General features: G+C 44.6%; 1 protein-coding gene across 4 annotated transcripts in view; it reads left to right on the plus strand.

Moving 5' to 3' along the window:
• The window catches only part of SLC25A26 (solute carrier family 25 member 26), a 96,684-nt gene that overhangs the window by 67,579 nt on the left and 7,104 nt on the right, over nucleotides 1-22,001 (plus strand). For all 4 annotated transcript variants that reach the window (XM_035337877.1, XM_035337874.1, XM_035337875.1 and 1 more), the window contains 2 exons: nucleotides 5,374-5,418; nucleotides 15,937-16,006. In XM_035337877.1, the coding sequence (XP_035193768.1) occupies nucleotides 5,374-5,418; nucleotides 15,937-16,006 (115 nt within the window). The remainder of the gene's footprint in view (nucleotides 1-5,373; nucleotides 5,419-15,936; nucleotides 16,007-22,001) is intronic.

Consider the following 22,001-nt stretch of genomic DNA (forward strand, 5'->3'; position numbering starts at 1 on the left):
GGAAAGCCGCAGGTCTTTGTACCACACTGTACAAAACCATTTCTACTGCTACGACCTCTGACATGACCAAGGGAGAGGCTTACCTCATTGCATGCTATCCGTTCAACTCCCATTATGAGGGAAGTGGATTTAGAGTTGGAACGCCAGTTTATCGTAACCCTGGATGTGTTAGGAATTTGAAGGGGACAAGATACTGAAGTAGATCTGCTGCAATTATTAGCTGAAATGTTTTGGTGTTCACTCCAGTGAGCAAACAGGGTTGTTTTGTTCTCCTGTCACTTGAACCTATTTGAAAAGAACCAGATTTTTAAAAGGAAGTTGATTTAAAAAGAAAGAAGAAATGTAGAAGGGACTTAAGTAAATGAAAGATGGATCTTCCGAAATGTGTAGTTTAAGTATCCTTGGGAAGTGTTTTATTTTTTCATTCTTTGACATGGGTTGTGAGGGTGTTAGGCTTTTCTTTGTAATTGCAATGGGGAAGCCACAGTTTGGCACCTGCAGCTCAGGCGCTGTGGTGGAGTACTCCCAGTAAATCCAGGTTTCAACAATGATAGCATCTCTGTGAGCCTCATAAAAGTGCTCACCAGTGACAGATGAGGTGCAAGCCTGAGAAACACTCAATGGTGACTGCAGAAAGCTCTTGAAATGAGCAGATGTTCTTGCTGTTGGCCTTTGTGATATGGGGACCATCAAAATGCTCCTCAGTAACTGCTGGCTTTCCTCCCATCGCTGTTAGTATAGGGAACGGGTATTGGTGGGAGCGTTTCTGGGACGGAGGTGCACTTTCAGGGGCTTTGAGAAAGCCTGTACAAGGTGAGCCTGTTTCCTTCGCCGGCTGTTTATGCCAATCTCTCCTCCAGTATTTACTCTAACGTTTGTAAAAACAGATAGTTCTTCTGGAGAGCAAGGCCCCGCTGAACTGGAGACAGCGAAAACCTGAATAAACAAACATGTGCCACAGATTAGTAAGAACATCTGTAGGTTTTATATTGTTTTGAGAACACATACCACATAGTTTTTCATTTCTTATGCTTTTCCAGTTTCTCCCTTTCTTTCTGTCTCTGTTTTCTTCTTCTTTTTAAATATATTGCTAATAAAGGTTGGAGGTAGAAAGCACAGCTGGACTCTGCATGACATGCCACTGTTTAATTTCTAGCTCGGAGGATGAGAAGAAGAGTAGTTTTATTGTATCCGAGAAGAGAATAAAGCCACATGCAAATTCCAGCCATGGACATCTGTTTCCTCTTTATGTGAAAGAATTCTCATATTTTGTAGGGAATCCCAGTTTTGAAGGGGCTGATGAGGTTTTTATTTATTTATTTTCTTTTCTCCCCCTCCCCCAGCTCCCCCCTCCCACTCTCTTCTCACTGCCCATCCTTCAGCATGCTCTCCTTGCTCTCTGGCTGCTCTCTTTCCTTCTGGACAGCATCAGCTTGCAGTTTAGCGTCAGATACTGAAAGAGGGAATTTTGAATTACATAAAAATGGTGCATTTTGGTTACAAAGATGATTACCACTACCTGTTTTCGGTATTTGTGCATCTCTATGGATTCTACTTCTGGCTCCTCCTTAAATTTCTCTTATTTAGTTAAGCAGTATTTGGTAGAACTTACTTTGCTCTGCAGTAAGCCTTCAGTACTTGCAGGCTGGTGGTTTTTTAGAAGTGGAGATCTCTGTTGCTCTAGCTGTGAAGCGTAACTTTCTACAAGAAATTTATTGTAAAAAATCTTAAAAAAAAAAAACTATCAGAGGAATTAAGTGAAACTAAAAATACAAATCTGCAACATTTATTGCATTGTTAGCTATCAAGTGCTAAGGAACACGGGGACCAGAGTAACTGACAATTTCACTAACCTATAAAACATTTTAGAATAATGATTTACAGCTGTTTGGGAGCTTTAAACTTTTTTTTTTTTCCTTTTGGTGTAAGATTTGCCTCTGTTGAACAAACAGCACAGTTATATAACGTTAGGCCAGACATGAGAACTGGTACTCTCTGTCTATTTTGTATTAACGTCGAATGAGAGGTTGGTGAAGCTCGCCAGGGTTTCGTATTTGCTGGCAGAAAGCTAGCCACATGTGTGGAGCACATTTTTATTGTTGCCTTAGCCTATTTCAGGCATAAATATCGCTGCCTGGCAGGGTGTGATTCTCTTCATTGCTGAAGAGCTTTGCTGTTTAAAAGCAAAAAGGAATCAAATGGCAAACGCTGTAAGTGTTCAGATTGAGAAGTGTCTCAAAAGGAGCCACTTTGTCACCTCTGTCGTAGAGGAATAAGGATGAAAGGCATCCGAAGGATTCTCCGTTGTTGGATTCGTTCCCCTCGGAGAGATATTTCTTTTTGCATATATTAATCCTGCTTTTGGGTGTGGGCTGTTTAGTCTGGTTTCTTAGGGAAACAAGGCTTATGCAAGCAGGGTGTATGCGCACACGAACACCAGCAGCGTGCGCGGCTCATGCCTTCCTGCCCGCCCTTGGACCTGTCGGCCGCAGAAATGGGGCAGAGAGGCACGCCAATTTAACTTCCTTTAAGCTTCTTGAAAACAGGCATGCGAGGGGAGAAGCGATGGATGGTGGGGCTGGAGGGAAGGCTTGCCACACGAACCGAACCTGCAGTTGTGCTGGGAGATAGAGGTCGAGAGAAAAGTGATGAAGGTCGCAGGCACGGGAAGATTGCCGAAGCCGGCTTGTAAATAATTTGGCTTCAGAGAATCTGATGACAAAAACCAAATCTGCAGGAAGCCAGGCAGCACTTAGTTCCACTCCCCGTGAAATTGCTTGTGTGGGTTTTGTTTTTAAAGGAGGAGGATGTCAAACAGGCTGGAATGGAGACTGTAAGGAATGGAGAACATCTCCGGCTAGAGTCTTCTTGGTGCAGGCAAAGGTTCCTCTGTCCTTGCTTGTGGTGCTTCGTTGTTTGCTCATTTTTCGAGTTTTCAAATTCGATTGAAATACGATTTTTGAATGATTATCTCCTTAGCCTGCTGGCAGTTCAGGAGGGAGCCCCGTGGCTGTGGGGATCCCACTGACCTACATCCAAAACCTTCCCAGGCATTTTGGAAGCCTGCAGCTTGTGGGGCGCACAGGGAGGTGAAACCAATAATCCCCGTCCAGTTCCGATTCCCACTGAGCAGGACACAGAAAGCAGACACCACTGATGCCAGAAATCAAACAGCGGTCATGAACAGCTCTCCTCTCTGATTGGAATGCTTCTAGCTAGCTCTGGAGATAAAAAGGGGGTTCTGTCAAAAGCTTCTCTTGTCTTATTAACAGCTGCATAATTTTATCACTTGTTCTCAAGTATAAAAAAGCAAAACTTTGAGTCTGCATTGGAAAGCTTGTTTTGTTTGCTGTACAGCTGGATACAGAGCATTTCCTTTTCTCCTTTTTAACAAATTTGAAGCAAATGTAGTGGGTATTGTTTCTCCTTTTTCTATTTTTTGGCCTAGATAATAGAATATTCTGTTGCTTTTCATTTCACATTGCAAGGAAATCATGCCATTTAACTCCAAACCAACAATGATGCAGCAGCATGTGGATATACATACATCTTCTCATAAATATATTACCACACATTACTGTCAAATAGCTGGACTTTTTCACCCAGTATTAAAAACGAAATTTAATTGCTACACTAGAGTTTCAGGGCCCTGATAAATAAGAGCCATGTCTGACCTTTATTGCGGGGTTTTGAGATGCCACCGGGGATATTGCTCATTGTTCAAGATGACAAACTTCCTCTGAGATTTCAGTTTGTCAGCTCAATGTACAGCAATGACATTGATTTCCTCTCACTGCCATTTCCTGCCTGAACAGATAACAAATTTTCTGTGGCAGGTGTCTGTCAAGCTTAGTTTTGCCTGGCAGATTAACTTAATAGACTCATTTATTAATCATTAGTTGCACCACAGCGAAGGAGACAACACTCTTTAACTCCTGTGTAGTTAGATAGATGTACCACTTCAGATTCCTTTGTGAAGCTTGAGTTTAGATTTAATAAGCTGTTCGTTTCTCTGCAGTGGATGGTTTTAACCTGACATTGCTCATCTTACAAAGAGCAGAGACGTACGTATTAACTGTGACCCATTTTGTCGTCTTCTTCTTGTGGCGAAAGGTGTGTAAGTGCTTTCTGAGGCTAATAAAATGATGCACAAGCTACAAAACCTAAAGGAGAGAGGAAACCAACTCAGCGTGCATCATGTTTGGGGAAGGAAGATGCACGTAGGAGAAGAAATTAGATATTTGGAAGAAGGTTTGAAACTGGGGCTGACTGGCTGTTGAAGCAGAACAGGTACTGCCCGAGCATCGAGCAGGGGGCAAAACAGACCTGCGGCTAGAGCTGTAGGGCAGTTCTGGACCTACACAGGGACTGCTTCCTCTAAAATCTCTTGAGATGGGCATCCCGGGCTGGAGATAGTAAAGGCAGAGCCTGCCAGAGATGGATGTTGGACAGGGTTTCTCAGGGTGGTGAGCAGGAAGAAGAGCCAGAAGAGCCCAGGTGGGAGACTGGAGGAGGAGAAGGAAGCTATATGGAAATGCAAAATGTTGATAAGTGATTTCTCCTGTTGCAAGGATTCACCTTGACCATGGAGAAAAAACAACTTAGTGCATGTGTTGGCCCTTCACAGCCTACAGAACTGAGGGAGAAGGATGTTTGCTCGTTTCCTGTGTGTTGAGTTGTTTCACAAGATGTTTATCAGGGCAAAATCTGTAACAGAGCTGGAAATGCATGGGCACTGCTGGGGACACGTGGCAGAAGGAATGAGCTTAGGTAGGGCCTCTTCTGTCCACTGATGAGAAGGGAAACATCAAGCTTCTCCCTTTGGGCTTTGGTTGGGCTTGCTACCTCTTCACTACCTGCTTTCAGTTCTCAAGGGAGCGTGTTAATGTGAGGTCACAGGGAGATGTTCAGAAAAGTTTCTCTCTGCAGCTGATACCCGACCTGCAAAGCCCCGGTTAGAGCACAGCTCTTTTCAGCTCAGCGTTTGTGAGAGTGTGTTACTGAAGATGTTTTTTTGTCAGGCTGTGTTCCTGGCCTTAGGAGCGTGTTACTTGAACCATCCTTATGGCTTTCTTGGCTGAGCATCAAGTCGAGAATGTCCCTGCACTAGATCATACGGCTTATTGCTCTTCTAGGCCACCCTGGTAACAATATATTAACCTCTCAGCAGGGAATGTGATAAACAAAGTAAAACTGCTTTAGTGAAACCAGTCGTTTAATGGCAGCCTACATAAAGTGTCCTTAAATTTGCAAATGTAATAAGCTGCAGTTCACTGAGTGAACAATAACTGTTCCTAATTTAGCCAGTCAAGGAACACACCAACCTAATTTGCTTTCGTAATGTTATGTTGTTGTTTTTTCCCACCTCTGCAGATTCCTTTCTCTCTGGTACAATTTCCCCTCTGGGAGGCCTTAAAGGTAAGTCCTCTTTAGTGATACAAATGTAAGTTATACAACTCACAAAGGCTACCCACAGTAACTTATCTCACTTGTTTACGGGCACATCCAAGAATCAGTAAGCATGTACCACCCTACCTGTCCATGTGAAGATCATTTACCTGCATATTTGAAAACTAACAGGGAACACGCAACCATCGCTATGTGGCATGCAGTCTGCATTTTACTCCCGAGCATGCCAGAAGGCTTATTTGCTGCCCTAGCTATTTTTGTTGATTGCAGTAGAGTGGGAACTATCTGTGCCATGTGATTTATTTTATTTTATTCTGTTTTTATTTTAACTCTTCTCGTGTTTCACTCTTCAAGGTAACGGGAAATTGCAAATGATACAGAGCAGACTGATGGATCCTGTTTCTGTGGACAGGGAGAAACTCTCAGTACATCACTGACACTATTTTGATTGGCTTGTATATACGTTATTTCAAAAGTCACGTAAAGAAGGTGTCAATTGGATGATATTTTAATAGTGCACATATAAGAGGGGAGCTGGAAAGCGAGTCATGTTCTTCCTGATAAGGGTGCTGGACTCCCGAGCAAGCCTGGCACTGAGACCCAAACTGGGAAGGAGTACTGGGGAGGATGGGAGCTGATGGTGGTCTTCCTTGCCCCGTGCTGCTTCAAATTAGGAAGGAGTGCATATCTTCTCCTTGGTCTTTGTATGCTTGTCTGGGACCCCAGCTTGTCCCCTCGTTTGTGTCAGTGGCTCAGGTGGTTCTGGGGTAAGAGCCCACCGTGGGACCATGAGCATCTAGGGGCTTCGGGAGGCAAATGTGAAGGGGAGTCCACAGGTAGGAGAAGCCTGAAATACATCGAGAGCTTTTATATAACAGAGCTGTGAGTTGCTGTGGGCTCTGCAGGTGCTCCATGAGCTCAGCCTGCTGCAGTGTTTGGGTATCATCCCCTTGTGCAGGGTAGCTTTGGCTGCCTTATTAGGAATCTGTTTTCCTGCCAGTGTCTAGGAACCGCTTTGTATAAACTCTTCGGAGCGATGCTGGCATGACCTCCAATTGTTAGTGCAACAGCCTCAGCTGGGAGCTAGAGATGGCAGTACTTAAAGAGAAAAAGTGCAGCGTTCTCTCCAAAACCACATAAAACAGCGCCACAGTGGAGTTGTTTTCAAAATACAAAGTAGTTTTAACTAATGTCCATGTAGCTGCAGCTCTAAAATGTATTGTTTAAATTTCAGGTTAAAGAAGACAGTTTGAATTTAGCTGGCTCCAGGAGTGAGTCCCTTAGGATGAGAGGCATCAGGTTTAATCTAAAGAGGTCGGTGCAGGTTTAAAAAGGAAAAAAAACTGGGTTAGTTTGCTCTTTGGACCGGTTGAAATATATTCTTCTGCCTGTGGAACCAAGAGCAGAAATCTGCAGAAATCAATCTTGCATGCTTCAGTCACTTTGGCTTAGCACATGGAGAGAGCTCAAGGTTTGTCACATCAAAGCCAGGCAGTGATGGCAGAAAACATACAGCTCTTAAAAAAATTTACTATGGCAGTAAAACAAAGGAGGAAAATCATGATGGCCCCAGCAGCTGGCAAGATGTGGCTGGTAGCATCAATAGCGGTGTGATTCAGCACAGGGCTTCTCGTGGGTGCTTTGAAGGGAGCACGAAAATACAGGAATTAAGAAGCAATAATAGTGCAGAGGATGAGGCAAAAGGTGCAAAGCCTAAATATACCAGAGTTAAGTGAAGTTGTTGGCTACTTAATGTCTGAGGGACTTCTCTGCACTATATCAATGGGGCTACTTGAGAAGGTCAATGAAGGTAAACGAATACACAGAAGTAGCTGTGTACGCATGATGTGTGCGGATCGTCCTGCAGAGGAGAACAGAACCAGTGCTGTGGCTGGGTGACTTTTAAAGCCGTTAATACAAAATTACACAAACTGATGGATGATAGGCTCAGTCTTAGAACTCCCCAAACAAGCTAGTGACCGTAAAAACGATGAAAATTATCTTTCTACTGTAAAGTTGGTGGAGCACATGGAAGAACAGTTTCCTTTTCCTTCCCATATGTGCTGGCTAAGGCCAGCAGCAGGGTGTTAAGCTTAAAGAAGCTTAATAAAGGCTTTGTAGGCAGCAAATCAGGTGTTTCTGTATCCCATCTTCTCTACCTGCATTGCTCTAGGCTGCCGTGGTTATTCTTTTTAATTCCAGCTGGCCTTAGCCATGTAGTTTACATGCACAGTTTTCTTGTGTCTGTGAATGTGGGCCAGCTGTCCTGTGTGAGAGTAAACTTGCATGCCATGCACTGGTGTGAAGTAAGTTAGCAAAAGGAGAGAGCACTGTATGGGTCACTGAACCAGCAGGCTGCTTACGCAGTTGGTGCTGACAAAGGGGTATTGCAGAACGTAGCAGGAAATAGATGTTGCTTCAAATACAGGTTTGCTCCCAGTTACCCAGGTGACCGTACAAATCCAAAACAGATAATAGGCTCATTTCTTACATCACAGTGGCTCAAGGAATAGCAGTAAAGACACAAGTGATTTTAATTTAAAAACAAATACAACTCATATATATATATATATATGAGTTTATATATATATATATATATATAGGTAGCATCCACTGCTATAAAACATGCTTAATGTCCTTTCCCTTCCCATTTCTTCGTTTTTCAAATATCATTCACTCTGTGTTAAACCAGCCCTTGCAGGAGCACCATGGCCAGTTACCACTGTAGTAGTAAGGTCAGATATAGGTTATTTTAGGGGGCATATTGCAGAAATCCAGGGCATCTGCTTATTTATTTATTTTTTTCCAAAAAAATAGGGTTTAAAACAAAACCATGAAATAGAGCACTGCTGGTTAGTTTTGAGTCGAGCAACATCTTGTCCAAAATGCCTACTATTTATGGCTGAGTGGAAATGATCAGCTCCCTAGGAGAACAATGCTGTATGTAAGACAAACCCTTCTCAGGTGGAATGAGACTCAGTCCTCTTGGGTTTTATATTTCTGCATGTTGGCTGCACTTCAGAGCCACTAAGAACTGCGCCAGTGCAGCTGTAAATGAAGAATGCTCTCTTTATAGACCAAATGTATCGTACGTCTGAAGCAAAGGCTCTGGCAGTCGGTGAGGAGGGAAGGAACAGGCGGGACAGGAGGACACAGGTCTCAAATGAGTAGACTTGGAAAGTAAGCTTTTACTAGTTCGTTTGGTTGGGTTTTGTTTTAAGGAGGGAAAACAAACCCAGTATCCTGGGAATCTTTTGTCTTTGTCATCAGATACATCCAGTTCTGAGATGAGATACTTGCAGGTTGCTAAAACTTTGTAATGTCAGGGTCAGGCTGACTTCACCCTACCAAATGCTGCTCCTGCACAGGCAGCCTCTCTGGGAGGGCTGTCACAAACAGTGCTGCTCGGCTGCCCTGCGACCTGCGAGGCGAGATAAAAATCTCGCACTGACTGTGCTGAAGGTGGTGATACGGCTTTTCTGGCGCTGGATGGAGCCAGGATTTCCCTTTTAGTCTCAGTGCTGGGCAAAACCCAGAGCTCTCAGACATTCTGCAGCTCTGGTGAACTCGCATGGTTTTTTTCACCGGCTTTAGCCATAAGGTAATTTTCTCAAATCTCTGAATCTCCCAAATTGACAGGTGTTTTACAAAGCCGTGTATTTGGTTGCACCTTGAGAGGCAATAGCTGGAGAGAGGGAGCTGAGATGCATGGGCAGATCTCTCTTGTGGGATTTTTTAATGACTGCGCTGGCATGTGATAGCTGTGTAAGACCCCGAACAAGCAGTGGAATGCTTTGATGGCTTCACGCAGAGAACTGTTTGCAGAGCACAGACGGGCACATTTCCACCCTGTGAAATAAGCAGGACATGGCAATAAAGGGAAGGGGGCGAGTCCAGCCGCTCTGAATCTGAGCAGGAGGGTGGTGGGGTCACAGCACTAGTGTTGTTCCTAAACTGCTTTCTGGGTGGAGGGAAGTCTTGGGATTGGGCTTGCATCTGCTGAGGTCCCTTGTTTTCTGTCTAGGTTCAGCTTTCACCCTAGGCACAAGGCACCTGCGTTGGAAGTGAGCTAAGCTTGGGAAATTTGGTGGACTGGGCAATAGATCAGTGTGGGGGCACTGGTTCCCTTGGTTCCCTGCTCCAGAGAGCCTGACTCGTGGGGTCTGCTGTTCAGTATAGGATGCGAACAGGTCTGGTGGCAAGGTGGGCTCAGCCCTGCTCATAACTATCCGTGCAGACACACCTTGGAGGAAGCCGCGCTAGGACTGCTCAGTGGGTTTTCTGTGAGGGCGAGGACTCTGATCATGGCTGAGCTCATTGCACCTGATTTTTAAAGTTACTAAGAATGAAAAGTTTACAGAATGCTTCTCCCCGGGCAGCTGGGGTCCTTGGCTGTAATACGTGTTTATAACTCCACCACTGAAAGAATAAACCACATGCTATTTCCCTCCTAAAATTTACAATCAAATCTGTTGCCGTTTAACAGCATCAGTAGAAAACAGAGGAATGTAGCCAAAGTGGGCCTAAAATGGCTTTCCCGGCTCTATAGGAAGGTGACAGCTTTCCTTTTTTTCCTGGAGGAGCAGCTGAGTGTTTGTTTTCTGTGGCGTTCAGCTGCATGTAGGTCAAGAGTAAATGAAACCCAGGCCCGGCTTTAAACCCATTTCCTTGCAGGCAGTGTAGTAAGTGTTCTACCATGCCTCGCTCCGTCTTTGAGTAACGATCGGGCGGATTTAGGGATTAAGTCCTAATCGTTAAATAACGCTAACGTGTCTGCCATTTGCTTAGGTGCTGTATCAGGAAAACAGATTTCCACGGCAGCGTTTCAAGGCGTGATGTAACTTGCAGCCAATGCGGCGTGTGCATGCCATTAGCATAACGGCTGCATTTTTCTCACAAAAGAACAATATACCCAACAGCTGTTCAGCAAACAGCCCTCGCTTTATTAGTGGCACAATAAGTGTCATTCACACAGTCCTTAAGCACAGTCGAAGGAATGCTATGCACCATCTGCACTGAAGAGGAAGAAACAAATGCAATCCTCACTTAGAGCACTGCAGACACGTTTGAGAAAGTCAGATGGCCCTGGATCATCAATGCAGCATTTAAAACGTAGAAATAAAACAGACTTGTGCAGTGTGTAGATACAGAGCCAGATTGTGATGCTCTTGGTCATGCCTAGACCACAAGCAGTTCTCTGCAAGTCAGAGTTTGCCAGTGACGTTTGGGGGCATTTAGTAGAATATAGAAACAATCGATGTGAAGGGCTCACCATTTGACTCAGACACTTTGTTCTTGCTGAAGAATCTTAAAAAAAAACTTATAATTCTTCCACGTAATTTATTCACCCAAGCCTGCATGAAACCCACATTTACTAGCAGGTAGTAGCGGTGCCTATGCTCAAGGAAAGCTGGCCTAGCTTTGAAGTGATTTCTTAGAATTGCATTTTCCTTCCCAGCCACATAGATGGCCCTTTGTGCCATGGAAACTGAGTGTGGCTGGTATATTATGTTCTGCCTTGCCATGGGAACAGTGTTTCGAAGACATTTTATTTAACCATGCTTTTAGCACATCCATTTTGATTTACATCCAAATGGGTCGCAGACATCAATGCAGTATTATATGGGGAGAGAAAGGGAATGAAACGCTTTTAACATGAAAAATATGCTGTTGCGTGTAGGCCAACTTTTGTTCTCTTTCTCTCAATTTATCTAGGATTTGGATGGGTTTAATTCTAGGGCCAAATTCAGTACTGGCGTAAGTGAGTACAACTCCATTAGTGTGAAAGGAGTCTCAACATTTATATCAACAGTTAACTTAGATCATGGAATTTTTCCCATGTTTGGGCTTGCATGTTTCCTGCGTGATTAATATACACATGTACTGCACATGTGCCGCACATATGCGCATAAAAATTCACTGGGGATGGCATTTGTCTCTGTGCTTTTTGATTTTACGTCTAGAAATTGCAATCTGCTTATGAATTTTGCTTCTCCTACAGCTAATGTGCCATGCATCTGTAAGGACCAGCCATGCAGAATGCCCCATTGCAAATAAAATACCTAGTAGCAAAGGCAAGCGTGAAAATGCTTTCCTTCCTCAGTCTGCAGGACTACACAAAGGCACATATCAACATGATTAATTCAGAGAGATAACTCCCCCTTCTGTTATCATAAAGTTGAACACTCGTTGAACAGAGGGGTGCAGAGAAATACTACAGATGTGTATCATTGGAGTGAGTTGTAATATTTACTCAGCTGCAGGCCTCAACTTTGGAGTATGCCACGAGGCCTGCTTGGCCTCTTAGTGACTGAGGAATAGTGAAGTCAAGGCAGAGATGTCTCGATGTCTGCAATGCCTCTTGCAGCATTTGGGATATTGTTCTGGTCATCAGGTTTGAGAGAGAGATGCGAGTGTTGTCCCATCGCACTATCACCATAGCTAAGGTGTCCTGAGTATAGACCGAGACCTAACGGTGTTGTGAGCACGAAGCCTTTGAAGGCTGATCTTTGCCCCAAACTTTTACCACAAACATAAGGCAGAGATGACAGATGTGCCCAGGTAAGGAGTTCTGGAGAGAGTAAAAAGTTATTGGCCATCTTGCGGCCAGGTGTCCTTAACATATGAGCGGCCTTGTCAGTGCCACACGCTTGGGGGCACCATATAATTCCCTCTGTGTTTAAAGGAGATGGTAGACTTGCTTTTTTTGATTTTTTTTTATTATTATTATTATTTGGATTGAAAGGTCTTGGATATATCCTAAGAGGGACTTTTCCAATGTGTCTTCTGCCCAGCAAAACAGGGTGTCCGAGTGCTGTCGTATTCTCTATATCAAAAGAGCTAAATAATGCTTGTGGTGAGAAGCGGAGGGCACGGGCCTCTGAGACAGTATGTAATGGGATCATTAAGAAGAAAAGCGAGGCATGGCTCATGTATAAAACTGGACCCCTCTCTGCAAACATTATGCCTGTGCATATCTGGAGATCTGCATTCAGGCTTCCCGCCGAGGCCGATCCCTTGAGGACACAGCCGCTGTATTGCTTTACATGGTGCGGCAACGCACAGGGAGATTTACATATATATCACAGAAACGTGTTTACAAAAAAATTAGCATGTGATTGAGCTGGGAAGCTGCAGAGGGCCCCAACTGTATGAGTTTCCATGCGCTTCAGCCAGAAGATTTATTTCCAATTTGTTATTCATAAGGGAAGAGCGAGAGATTGGGATGGGGTCCTTTGAAGTGGAAAACAAAGTCTTCTATTCAGCCTTCAGCTTAATAGAATACACATGACACAAGCTTGGCATGGCGGCCTGCTTTCATGTAATGTGCTCCTTGTCATTTTGCTTTCCTAGGCTGTGAAAGCTAGTGGGAATGGGTATGGCCCTGGAAAAGCCTTGTTATCTCCTGCTGCCTTCTGCAGGAGAAGCGTGGTGTCGTCAGGTAGGAGCTGGCCGGTGGTGGCGAAGCCAGGCCGACCAAGTCATTGCACTGTGTTGCTAGCGGTTTCCAGTTTGTGTTTCGTGTTGGAAGGGCACATGTAGAAAAAGCAGCATGATACCAGGGCTTGCGTGGGACTTCGGCAGGCACTTTGGCCTCTTCAGAGGCCCTGACCAAGGAGAGGGGAGCCTGCAGCTGGCACCGCTCCGCTGTGTGATGCGGGGCCGTGGCGTCATCGCTCTGGTGGGGAGGCGACCGAGGGAAAGCTGTTCTGCGCTTGTGCACCATCCAGGGTGGTGGGGAGCGAGCCAGGCAGCGCTGCAAATAACTAGCAATCCGTCAGCAGCCAGCGGTTTGGGGATAGGTGTGTTAGCCATGTATTTCTCTTCAGGAACGAGGCCAACAAGGCCCTGTTTCTGCAGTGATGTTATTACCTGTACCACAGCCTGTAATAGCTCTGTGCATTGCCCTGTGTTAGCGGTATCAATGCAGTGCTCAGTGCAGCTCCAAGGCAAGTGTTTTTGAAGATGTTACCAGCCCAACTTACTGTAAAGCCCTGTCAATTAATGCTCTGTGGACTGAGAGAGAAAACATGCGTGACCTTCAGCATGTCAGCTTGGCCTGCGGTGCAAGCGTGGTTAGAAAGAACTTGGACCAGAGACCTGCCAGGCCTCTTGGCCTCATGACACTTGTTCCTCACAGCTTCCCTCTCTCTCCCTGCTTCTCTCTTGCTCTTCTGCATATTCAGGTTTGGAGCTCTGGGTGAATCACCGAAATCAGATGGAAAGAAATGCATGAAGTCATCTCGTCCTGCCCCTGCCAATGCAGGATTATTCCCCACAGTACAGTCTCGAGTGCCTTCTCCAGTCTATTTTTAAATGACTCAGAGGAGAGGGCTTTCCTCTCCTCCCTGGGGAGGCTGGCTCTGCTGTTCAATAGACCTCACTGTTGGGGAATTTTCTTCCTGTTCTCTAGCCTCAAATCTCCTTTTCCCTAGTTTAATTGAAGTGTTCCTGGCTCCACCCTCCTAAATAATTTTCCATGTTGCATGACTCTTGCAAATACCTATTGTCAATTTGCAGGCATAGCGGATGGGAATTCAGCACAGTTTGCCTTGCTTGGCAGAGGTTCTTTGTACAGAACTGTACTGGGAAGCCAGGCTTTATCAAAAACTAGATTTCAGAAGCAGATGCCAACAAATAAGAAAGACATTTTATAACTCTTTGGACAATACCATTGACACAAAACCCCATCATGACTGAGAACAGGCTTCTGAATGTCTATATTGATGTGCTTGTCTTCTGCTTGTCCTTCAGCAGATCTTGCATAGTGGTTTTTGCCTAATAGAAGAAAATGTTCGAAGTTCTCAGGTTGAGTTATGGATGCATATGCGTTTGGAGAACATTTAGTGAAAAAATACAGTAATTCCATTTTTGTCAAGTGGCTGCAGCAGTTACATTTCTTAAACCCTGACTTTCAATTTGAGGTTTCTTAAGTGCTTTTAGTGTTGGGAGAATGGGTTTTGAAGATGGGATTTATGCTTTGACAGTACCTAGATGCTTTGGAGCAGAGCACCCTTTGTCTTACGGGGCATGTGTCCTTCATCCGGCAGGACTGACTTGCAAGAAATGTGTGTCCAAAGGGTGGAAGTTATTCCAGAAAAACATCTCATGGGTTTGAAGAATTATGAATCCCTGTTTATTTATTTATGAGATGAAAATCAGTTTCTGCTGTGGGTGACAGCAGAATAGGAACTCATACTGAAAACACCAGGAAGAAGAATGGCTAGCATTAAAAAGACTGAAATCCCTTTAGTGCTTTCGTAAAGCAGAGCTGCAGCTATTTAGCTATGGCAGGATACCAAACAACATTGTGGCCGGCCATTGTTGCTTGAACAGTTTGATTTTTAAAACATTCAACTGAAATATAACCACCAGCCAAGTTGGAAGAGGCGAGTCACAAGGACAGCGTGTTAAATGAAGAGTCAGCAAATGAAGGAAATGAGCTCTCATGCCCCAGTGGAGTGTGGCTGTATTGCAGACCAGGAGCCTGAGAGCAGTATCTCAGCCTCCAAAGCTATCGGGTTGCTTTCAAGAAAGTTTTATAGTATAGGAGTAATACAGATTTAAAAAGAATGTGATAGCGCCGCAGCTATAAAATAAAATTATTGATTTCTCTGTGGTAGGCCTCAAAGGGCCATGGAAGCCATCCCTTCTTGCTAAGCACTGTTCTGACTTCATAAAACAGAAATCTCTCCTCCAAAGCATTTCAGGAGATGGAAAAAGGGTGATGGGGTGAGGGGAGGAGGAGAGAACAAAGTGACCGTAGCTGGCATCGTTACAGATCTTCCCAGCAAGCTTTGGCCTTTGCTGCTGATCTCAATCAGTCATCAAACTGCATGTTTGACAGGATTCCTAGTACTTGTGTTTTGGAAGACACTGTTCTTGGTGGTGTGTTTAAGTGATGAGTTAAACGGATCGGAGCACGGTGTGTGGGAGCGGTGGCAAGGAGGAGGGTGTGTGGTCTCCAAAGACGCCAAGCGAAAAACAGACACACCTGCTTCCGAATGTAATGGGAGCGATAAGAGTAATTTCTTAATGATGGCTTCTTTGGGGAGTGCAAGGGGAGGGGGTGGGTTACGAAAGGCAGGGGAGCAAACGGGATTTGTGTCCAACTGGGCTGCAGGCTGCTCATCTCACACGGGAGTGTTTGGTACTGGGCTGACCTGATGCTGGTTCTCGCATGCTGCCCCCCTCGCTTAGTGTTTTGCTTTGCACTGTTTTATCTGCCAAAAAGAAAATAATTTCGCAAAATATTTGCAAAGTTGCATGGCCACAGGCTTAAATACATACATATGAAACCCCTGAAAGCAATTTGCTTCAAGCTCTCCTCAGTTCCAGACATCTTTCTCACTCCATCTGCTTGTTCAAGTACACAAGTTCCTTGGGAAAAATCACTTATTACATCACTGAAAAATGCCACAAAAATAGCTTTTCACTTAAGTTCCCATCCTCGGAGCTAACTCACATGGGGATCAGATAGATTCAAACATTTAATAACTTTTTATTTTCCTTTCTCTTTAAACACAGGATCTCTGGTCATGGAAGCAGGGTCACGTGGTGGATTCTTGGCAGTCAGCAGTCTGTGGAGCTTTTGCAGGTGCAAAGGATTATATGTTATACTGGGAAAGACTAAAGAAGAAAGGGAAAAATGTGCAAATCTATTAAGTATAGCAGAACAACATTCCTTTGTAATTCAAGTTTGTTTAGAAGAAAACGGATCCAGTTGTTGTTTGGAAGTAGGGAAGTCAGCAAAGGAAAGGGAAGAAAAAAAAAAAAGACTCAAACAGGGTGTCTGTTTGAAAGACAACCAATTTGTTTTTGACAAATTTCTGTTATTTAAAAACCAGGGGCCTGTCAGTCAGGCTTTGCGATTATTTCAAAGTTGATTTGTAAAATCCTCATCCAGGAGAAACTTTGCTTGGGTGCGGGTTTGTGCAGCTGTCTGCTCTGAGCAGTTCCCCAGGGCTTGAAGTGATTGCAGCGAGAGGCCATGATTCACCATTCATGTGACAGCTCTGACAGCCATGTAGATTAACTAGAGTCAGGAGAGCAGAGGCTAGCACTGCACAGCCTGGAGGCAAAAGCCTTCCACAGCAAAAAAACAGAGGACGAAACATCTGGGCAATCTCCAGACACTACAACAAGGATAAAGAGTGGCAGAACACAATACTGCACTATTTATTACCAAACAAGTCAAAAGTTAATTGAATTCTTCAGTGGGCTTCTTGCTTGATTTTAGCCTACTGTAGTTTTTTCCAAAAAAAAAGGGGGGGGGGGGGGGCAATTAATGACTCATCAGTATAGCTGACAAGTTAAAGGGAGGAGAGACTCAACTGTCTTAGCAGAAAAAACAGATTAGTAGTTAAGAGATGGATAGCCAGAGCGTCTCCCCAAGGAACTAAAATACATTTTGAGATTCCAAACCAGTAACAGAATATGTGGAAAAAATAAATCCTGCTTAAACAGAAATTATAACATTTCTTGAAATAGAGATTATCAAAAGCAAAGCTTGTTCTTTGATGACTTGTAAAATCAGAGCCATTACATCGTATGTATTTTTTAAAAATAAGCTCTGTTAGGGGAATTGAAGTATTAATAGCAACAGAATTCCAGCAGAGACTGAGGCTTCATTTTGATAGGCACTGTAACGATGCAACGGAGAGAGGATTCGTGGCTCTAACTGCACTCAGTTCAGTAGAACAGTCATGCAAGCAGGCTGGGAATGGTTTAGGTAGGGTTGATTCTGCTTTGGGGCAGAGAGGATATTTTAGATGATCTGATGTGTGTCCAGCTGTGTTTTCTGTGTTTATGTTATATGAAGGGAGTTTTTGTTCTGCTTAAATTTTGGTCTCCTTTTGGATTTTACACTGACTCAGTCAAATCAGTGCAAGCAAAATCAGAGCAATTGAGTTGAAGCAGATCGTTCATTTCTGTTTGGAAACAAAACAAGCCATCAGGCTAAAAATACTTTAAAATGCAATCTGTATGTCTGCAGGTGTGATAGGAGATCATTAATTTAGTTCTGCTGATTTCTTTACAGTCAGATTGATACAAAAACTGTGTTCAGGCACGTTCAGAGAGCTGGAGAGGTTATCTGATTTACCCAAGGCCCTGTGGAGTAATTTCCTGAAGTCCAATTTGGTGCCTCAGTTGGAAACCTAGCCCGGTGCCTCTGTTTCCTCCTGTGTATGTCTTGATTCTGACCAGTTGTGCTTGAACTTGCTGCTGTTTGATGGATGGTTGGTACTGTCCGCTCGCTTTCCAGCAGGAATATTGCAGAGGGAGCTTCCAGAGGTACAGTTGTGCACGAGCACTTCCCTGTCCTTGGGGAGCCCTTACACTAGGTGCTCAAGGAGACCCCAGGTCCTGAAGTAGCTCAGAGGCTTCCAGGTTCGTGCTTAGGGGGAGCAGTTCAGCCCTGACTTCGTGGGCCCAATTCCCAAAGCAGGAATCTGTGCAGACCTGCCGTCCTGTTTTGTAGCTGGTGATGTAGCTGGTGATGATATATTCTGTGGGTTATCCTTCCAGCTTCACTTCCTCCAGCCTGGTTTTCCTTCTTTGTTCTCTCTTTCCCCATTCTTGCCTTTTCACCAGGAGCATTTTAAACTTCCTCTCTGATGTGTCCTTTGAGGGCCTGCTTCAAAGCTCACGAGATTAAACATTTTCTGGACCGGAACCTTACCTTTTGGTCTCCATTCCCCCCCTCTGCAGACACACAACAGGCAGGACCTGTATTGATCTAACCCAGCTCTGTCTCTGTCCTGTTTTACTGAAAATATTCAGCTCCATTGCTGAACGTTGGAGGTGGAAAAATAATTTCCTGCTTTCTGAGGAATGGTTTCCACAGTTAAAAACAATTAACTACCTACCTGTAGCTTCAGATGAGGGAAGCAAAACCAGACCAAGCTTTTTATCCCCTTTTTTCCACCCCAAAACAAAAATAAAAATGCCAGCAGTACCCTGTGAAGAAAACAAGCTGTGTGCGCATCTGAACGATTTAAAATCATCACGTTATAAACCTCAAAAGGAGAAGATTATCCAAAAAACAACTTTTAAGCACAGAGATGCTATCAAATGCCACCATGGTAGCAGCGGGATGGAGAAACCACACAGACATGCTTTTCTCCTGTGCTCTTTGCTTGAATTCAATACTTTCTAAAAATATGTTAGAGGTCCTGAGGGGCAGGGTAATAAGCTGCAACAAACTGAAAGAGAAGTCCTGTCTGGTTCCCTTTAGGGCTCTCGCACACATACATGTATGTGTCTGTGTGTGTGTTGGTTAGTTCCTAGCTAAATCATAATTGATTATTTGGCGAGGACAGAACAAAGAGTAACAATATATTGAATTCCATCCCCAGCGCCTGCGAAATAACAGCGATTTCAGCCAAAATGCTGCCAGAGGCCTGACTCCTCCTTGTTGAGCACACATGTGTCAGATGTATGTATGTGATCCGTGGGCTTTTTATAGAAACCTAATAGGCATGAGCATAAATATCAGCGATTTGGAACCCTCTCTGTCTCATCTGTTAATAATTTAATCCCTGGAGGCCTTGTCCAGCTTTATCATCGTCTCTGGTGTCTTAACTGGAGGAGATGTTTGGAGCAGTCAGGGAGTGAGAGAAGGAGATATCTGAGCAGTGGGGAGGAACCCAAGGGTAGATCCGTGGTATACTTTAGGCCTGAGGTTTCCTTTGAACCAGAACTTGCCTCGTGTCTGAGCTGTTTGGGTACTGGCCCAGACTTGGGCCCAGGATTTGGCAGGCAGGAGGCAGGTGAGGGAAGCACGGCCCCACTCTCATTGCTCTTGATGCTCAAGCCATCCTGGGGCTCACGTTGCCTTGCTGGACCACTGCAACCCAACCCTGCACTGCACCAGGGCAGGCTGTCCCCAGAGGGGCCTCTGGGTGGCTTTCCAGCAGCTCCTGCTTGTCAAAGCACCCGAGTGTCCATTTAATGTGGTTGAAAACTGCCCCTGCTAAAGACGCCTCCTTTTTCTCCCTACTGTTAAAAAAAAGCGTGGCTTGGTGTTAATAATGTATGGCCTGTGGTGAAAAAGTCACGGGAATGGAGGTGCAAGCCTAGCGCATAATAAAGCACTAACAGGAGCTTTTTGCACATCGACAGGGAGGGCTTCCCATCACTTATGTTCTCATCTAATTGGCTCTGACAAGATTACACGCCGTGTCTAAAAGCCTCTTTATAGCTCTGGATACATTTTTGAGCAGTTCTCAAGATCTCCCTTCAGTGCCATCTTGGACGGTGCTTCTAAACCCAAGCTGGTTAAATCCCTGGAGGAGCAGTGCCTCGCCTCTTGGTACCTCTTCTCAGACCTGGAGAGGTTTTTCTTGGGTCGCTTTGCTCTGTCCTTGGCAGGTGTCAGTGCTGCAGGAATAAAGGACCTGGAACAGCTTCTTAAAGTCGACCTAACGTCGATATAACGCAACTTCAAATAAAAAACGGTTGATTGAAGAGTTCTGAAAAAAAAACACCAGAAAAGGCTTGAAAAAAGTTCTGAAAAAATTAATTAGGAAGTGAGTCAATGTAAGATGTGTGAGGGGTAGTGAGTGGTTCGTGTTAGACCATTGCTCTGCAGTTTTTCCATGAGAATTTGGGATTTAATCCTAAATCAGCAGTGAAGACAGGCAATAATACAACTCAACCAGCTTTTCTTTTTCCTCTCCCAAGGTGGGCTGATTCAAACAAACACATGTTAATTATCAGACACAAGTTCCTACCTCTTGAGACAAGCCTGGCCTCCAGGACAGTGCTGGTGTTTGGAAGAGGGTCCAGCAAGGCAACGGAAACCTGTGAGGCCTGGCCGGAAGGGTTCTTTGGTCCCTTCAGAAAGGGTGAGGAAAAATTGAAACGATACCAAAAAAACAAAAGGTACAGGAGCTGCAGATTAACTTGCCTTCCTCCCTTCATAGGATCTTACTTGCTGAGTGTCCCAAGGAAACAGTGGGGCGTTTTCCCATGGTAGCAGCAAATTCAGCAGGCAGCCAGCTTACCGCTAGGACCTCGGGTTATTTATTGTTCTCGAGCGAAGTATTTCATTCTGTTCTGATGCTTCTCAATTTTGATTTGCATGTGACAGCTAAAAAGGAAATGCCAACAAGAACCTAGGGGAATATCTTAGTCTTGAAGGCTCCTTGTTCTTATTGCCAAATAAAGGTGAATTGCTCTCTCTGCTTGGCCTCGGTACAGGGACTGTCTGTCTCTAGCACTTCCATCGAGAACTGGTCAGTGGGAAAGTGTGAGTAGCAGGGGGATTTTCTGTTTAACACCCTGCACTTGGTAAATTTGGGGCAGTTCAGCTGACAAGTGTGAACATACAGCATCCATTGTAACTTCTTGGGAGACAGGTGATGAATTTTCCAGTAGTATGAAGTTTTATTTTCCCAACAGAGGAGTTTGTCTAGAAGTATTAACAAGCCAAGAGCCTTTTCCCATGTGCAAATCCATCTTTATGCCTACTTGCTGAGCCCAAGCCACCGACAGATCCTTCTAGGGCAGGGGATAAAAGGAGCCTTCTCCATGAGCGAGCAGGTGAGTCAGTCCGCCCGTCTGGGCACGGGCTGCCTCTGGAGGTGCCTTTTTGTCAGCTCTGCAGAGGCAGAATGATTAGGAGCATAAGGGCGGATGTGTTTGGACTGTTCCTGTCCCCCACATACATTGCTACCTGATTTGTCTGGTTGTTGAGCGGACTCCAGCCTTGTGTGGCAGCTCTTGGAGAATTTGGTGACAGCAGGAATTGACTAAATCAGTAACAGAGCATGCAAAGATTTTTTGGCCTGTATTGAGTATTGGACAGGCCAGTGCACAGCGCTGCTATTTTGACTGAGTAGACTCTGGCTGTACTCGTTTGTATTTGTTTTGTTAGTTTGATGACAGGAAGCAGTCACACTGTGTGTTCCATTACCCACCTAGAGCAGATGGGACTGCACAGTACCCCCCTAGCAGTGCAGCCTGTCCCGGGATATCCTTGCAGTAGCATTGAAGAGATCATTCTAAAATTAAATTGGACATTTAGGGTTAAGGCTGGAGCGAATTCATTTTTCAGACTCATTGCCTGCAATGAAATGTCGTTCCCAACAAACGCTAGCTTTAATCTGGTGTTTTTGTCAGGCATATGCAAACTTGCATTTAATTTAGCTGCTATCCTGCTGCTTGTTGTGCTTATGAAGCATTTTATTGTTGCTGTTGTCTTTCTAAATTGATTGGTAAATCTGTACCAAATACTTCCCAGTGATGGAAAAAGAAACATAGAAATGTTAATAACAAAAGAGGCTGAGAGGTCCAGATGTTAGCTGGGGAAAAATGAAAACCAACCAGGCTTGGTGAAGGCGTTGGGCTACGAGTGTTGGGGAACGTCGTATCCACAGGAATTGTTTGTTCTAATCACTCCGACAATGAAGATCAAAGGTTCTGCCAACGAGAGACCTTTAGGAGTGAGTGCCTAAAAAAATTCACAGGGCCTGATAAGGGAAGTTAGCTGTCACCTCCACAGCCCAGCGATGCTTTGAGATCTCTGCCCGGTACAGGCCCAACAGCCGCGTGGTTGACTGCGGGCGAAGGAAGGACGTCTGCATCCA

Source organism: Oxyura jamaicensis, chromosome 12 (assembly GCF_011077185.1).
Source record: "Oxyura jamaicensis isolate SHBP4307 breed ruddy duck chromosome 12, BPBGC_Ojam_1.0, whole genome shotgun sequence".
In the NCBI taxonomy this organism is placed as follows: Eukaryota; Metazoa; Chordata; class Aves; order Anseriformes; family Anatidae; genus Oxyura; species Oxyura jamaicensis.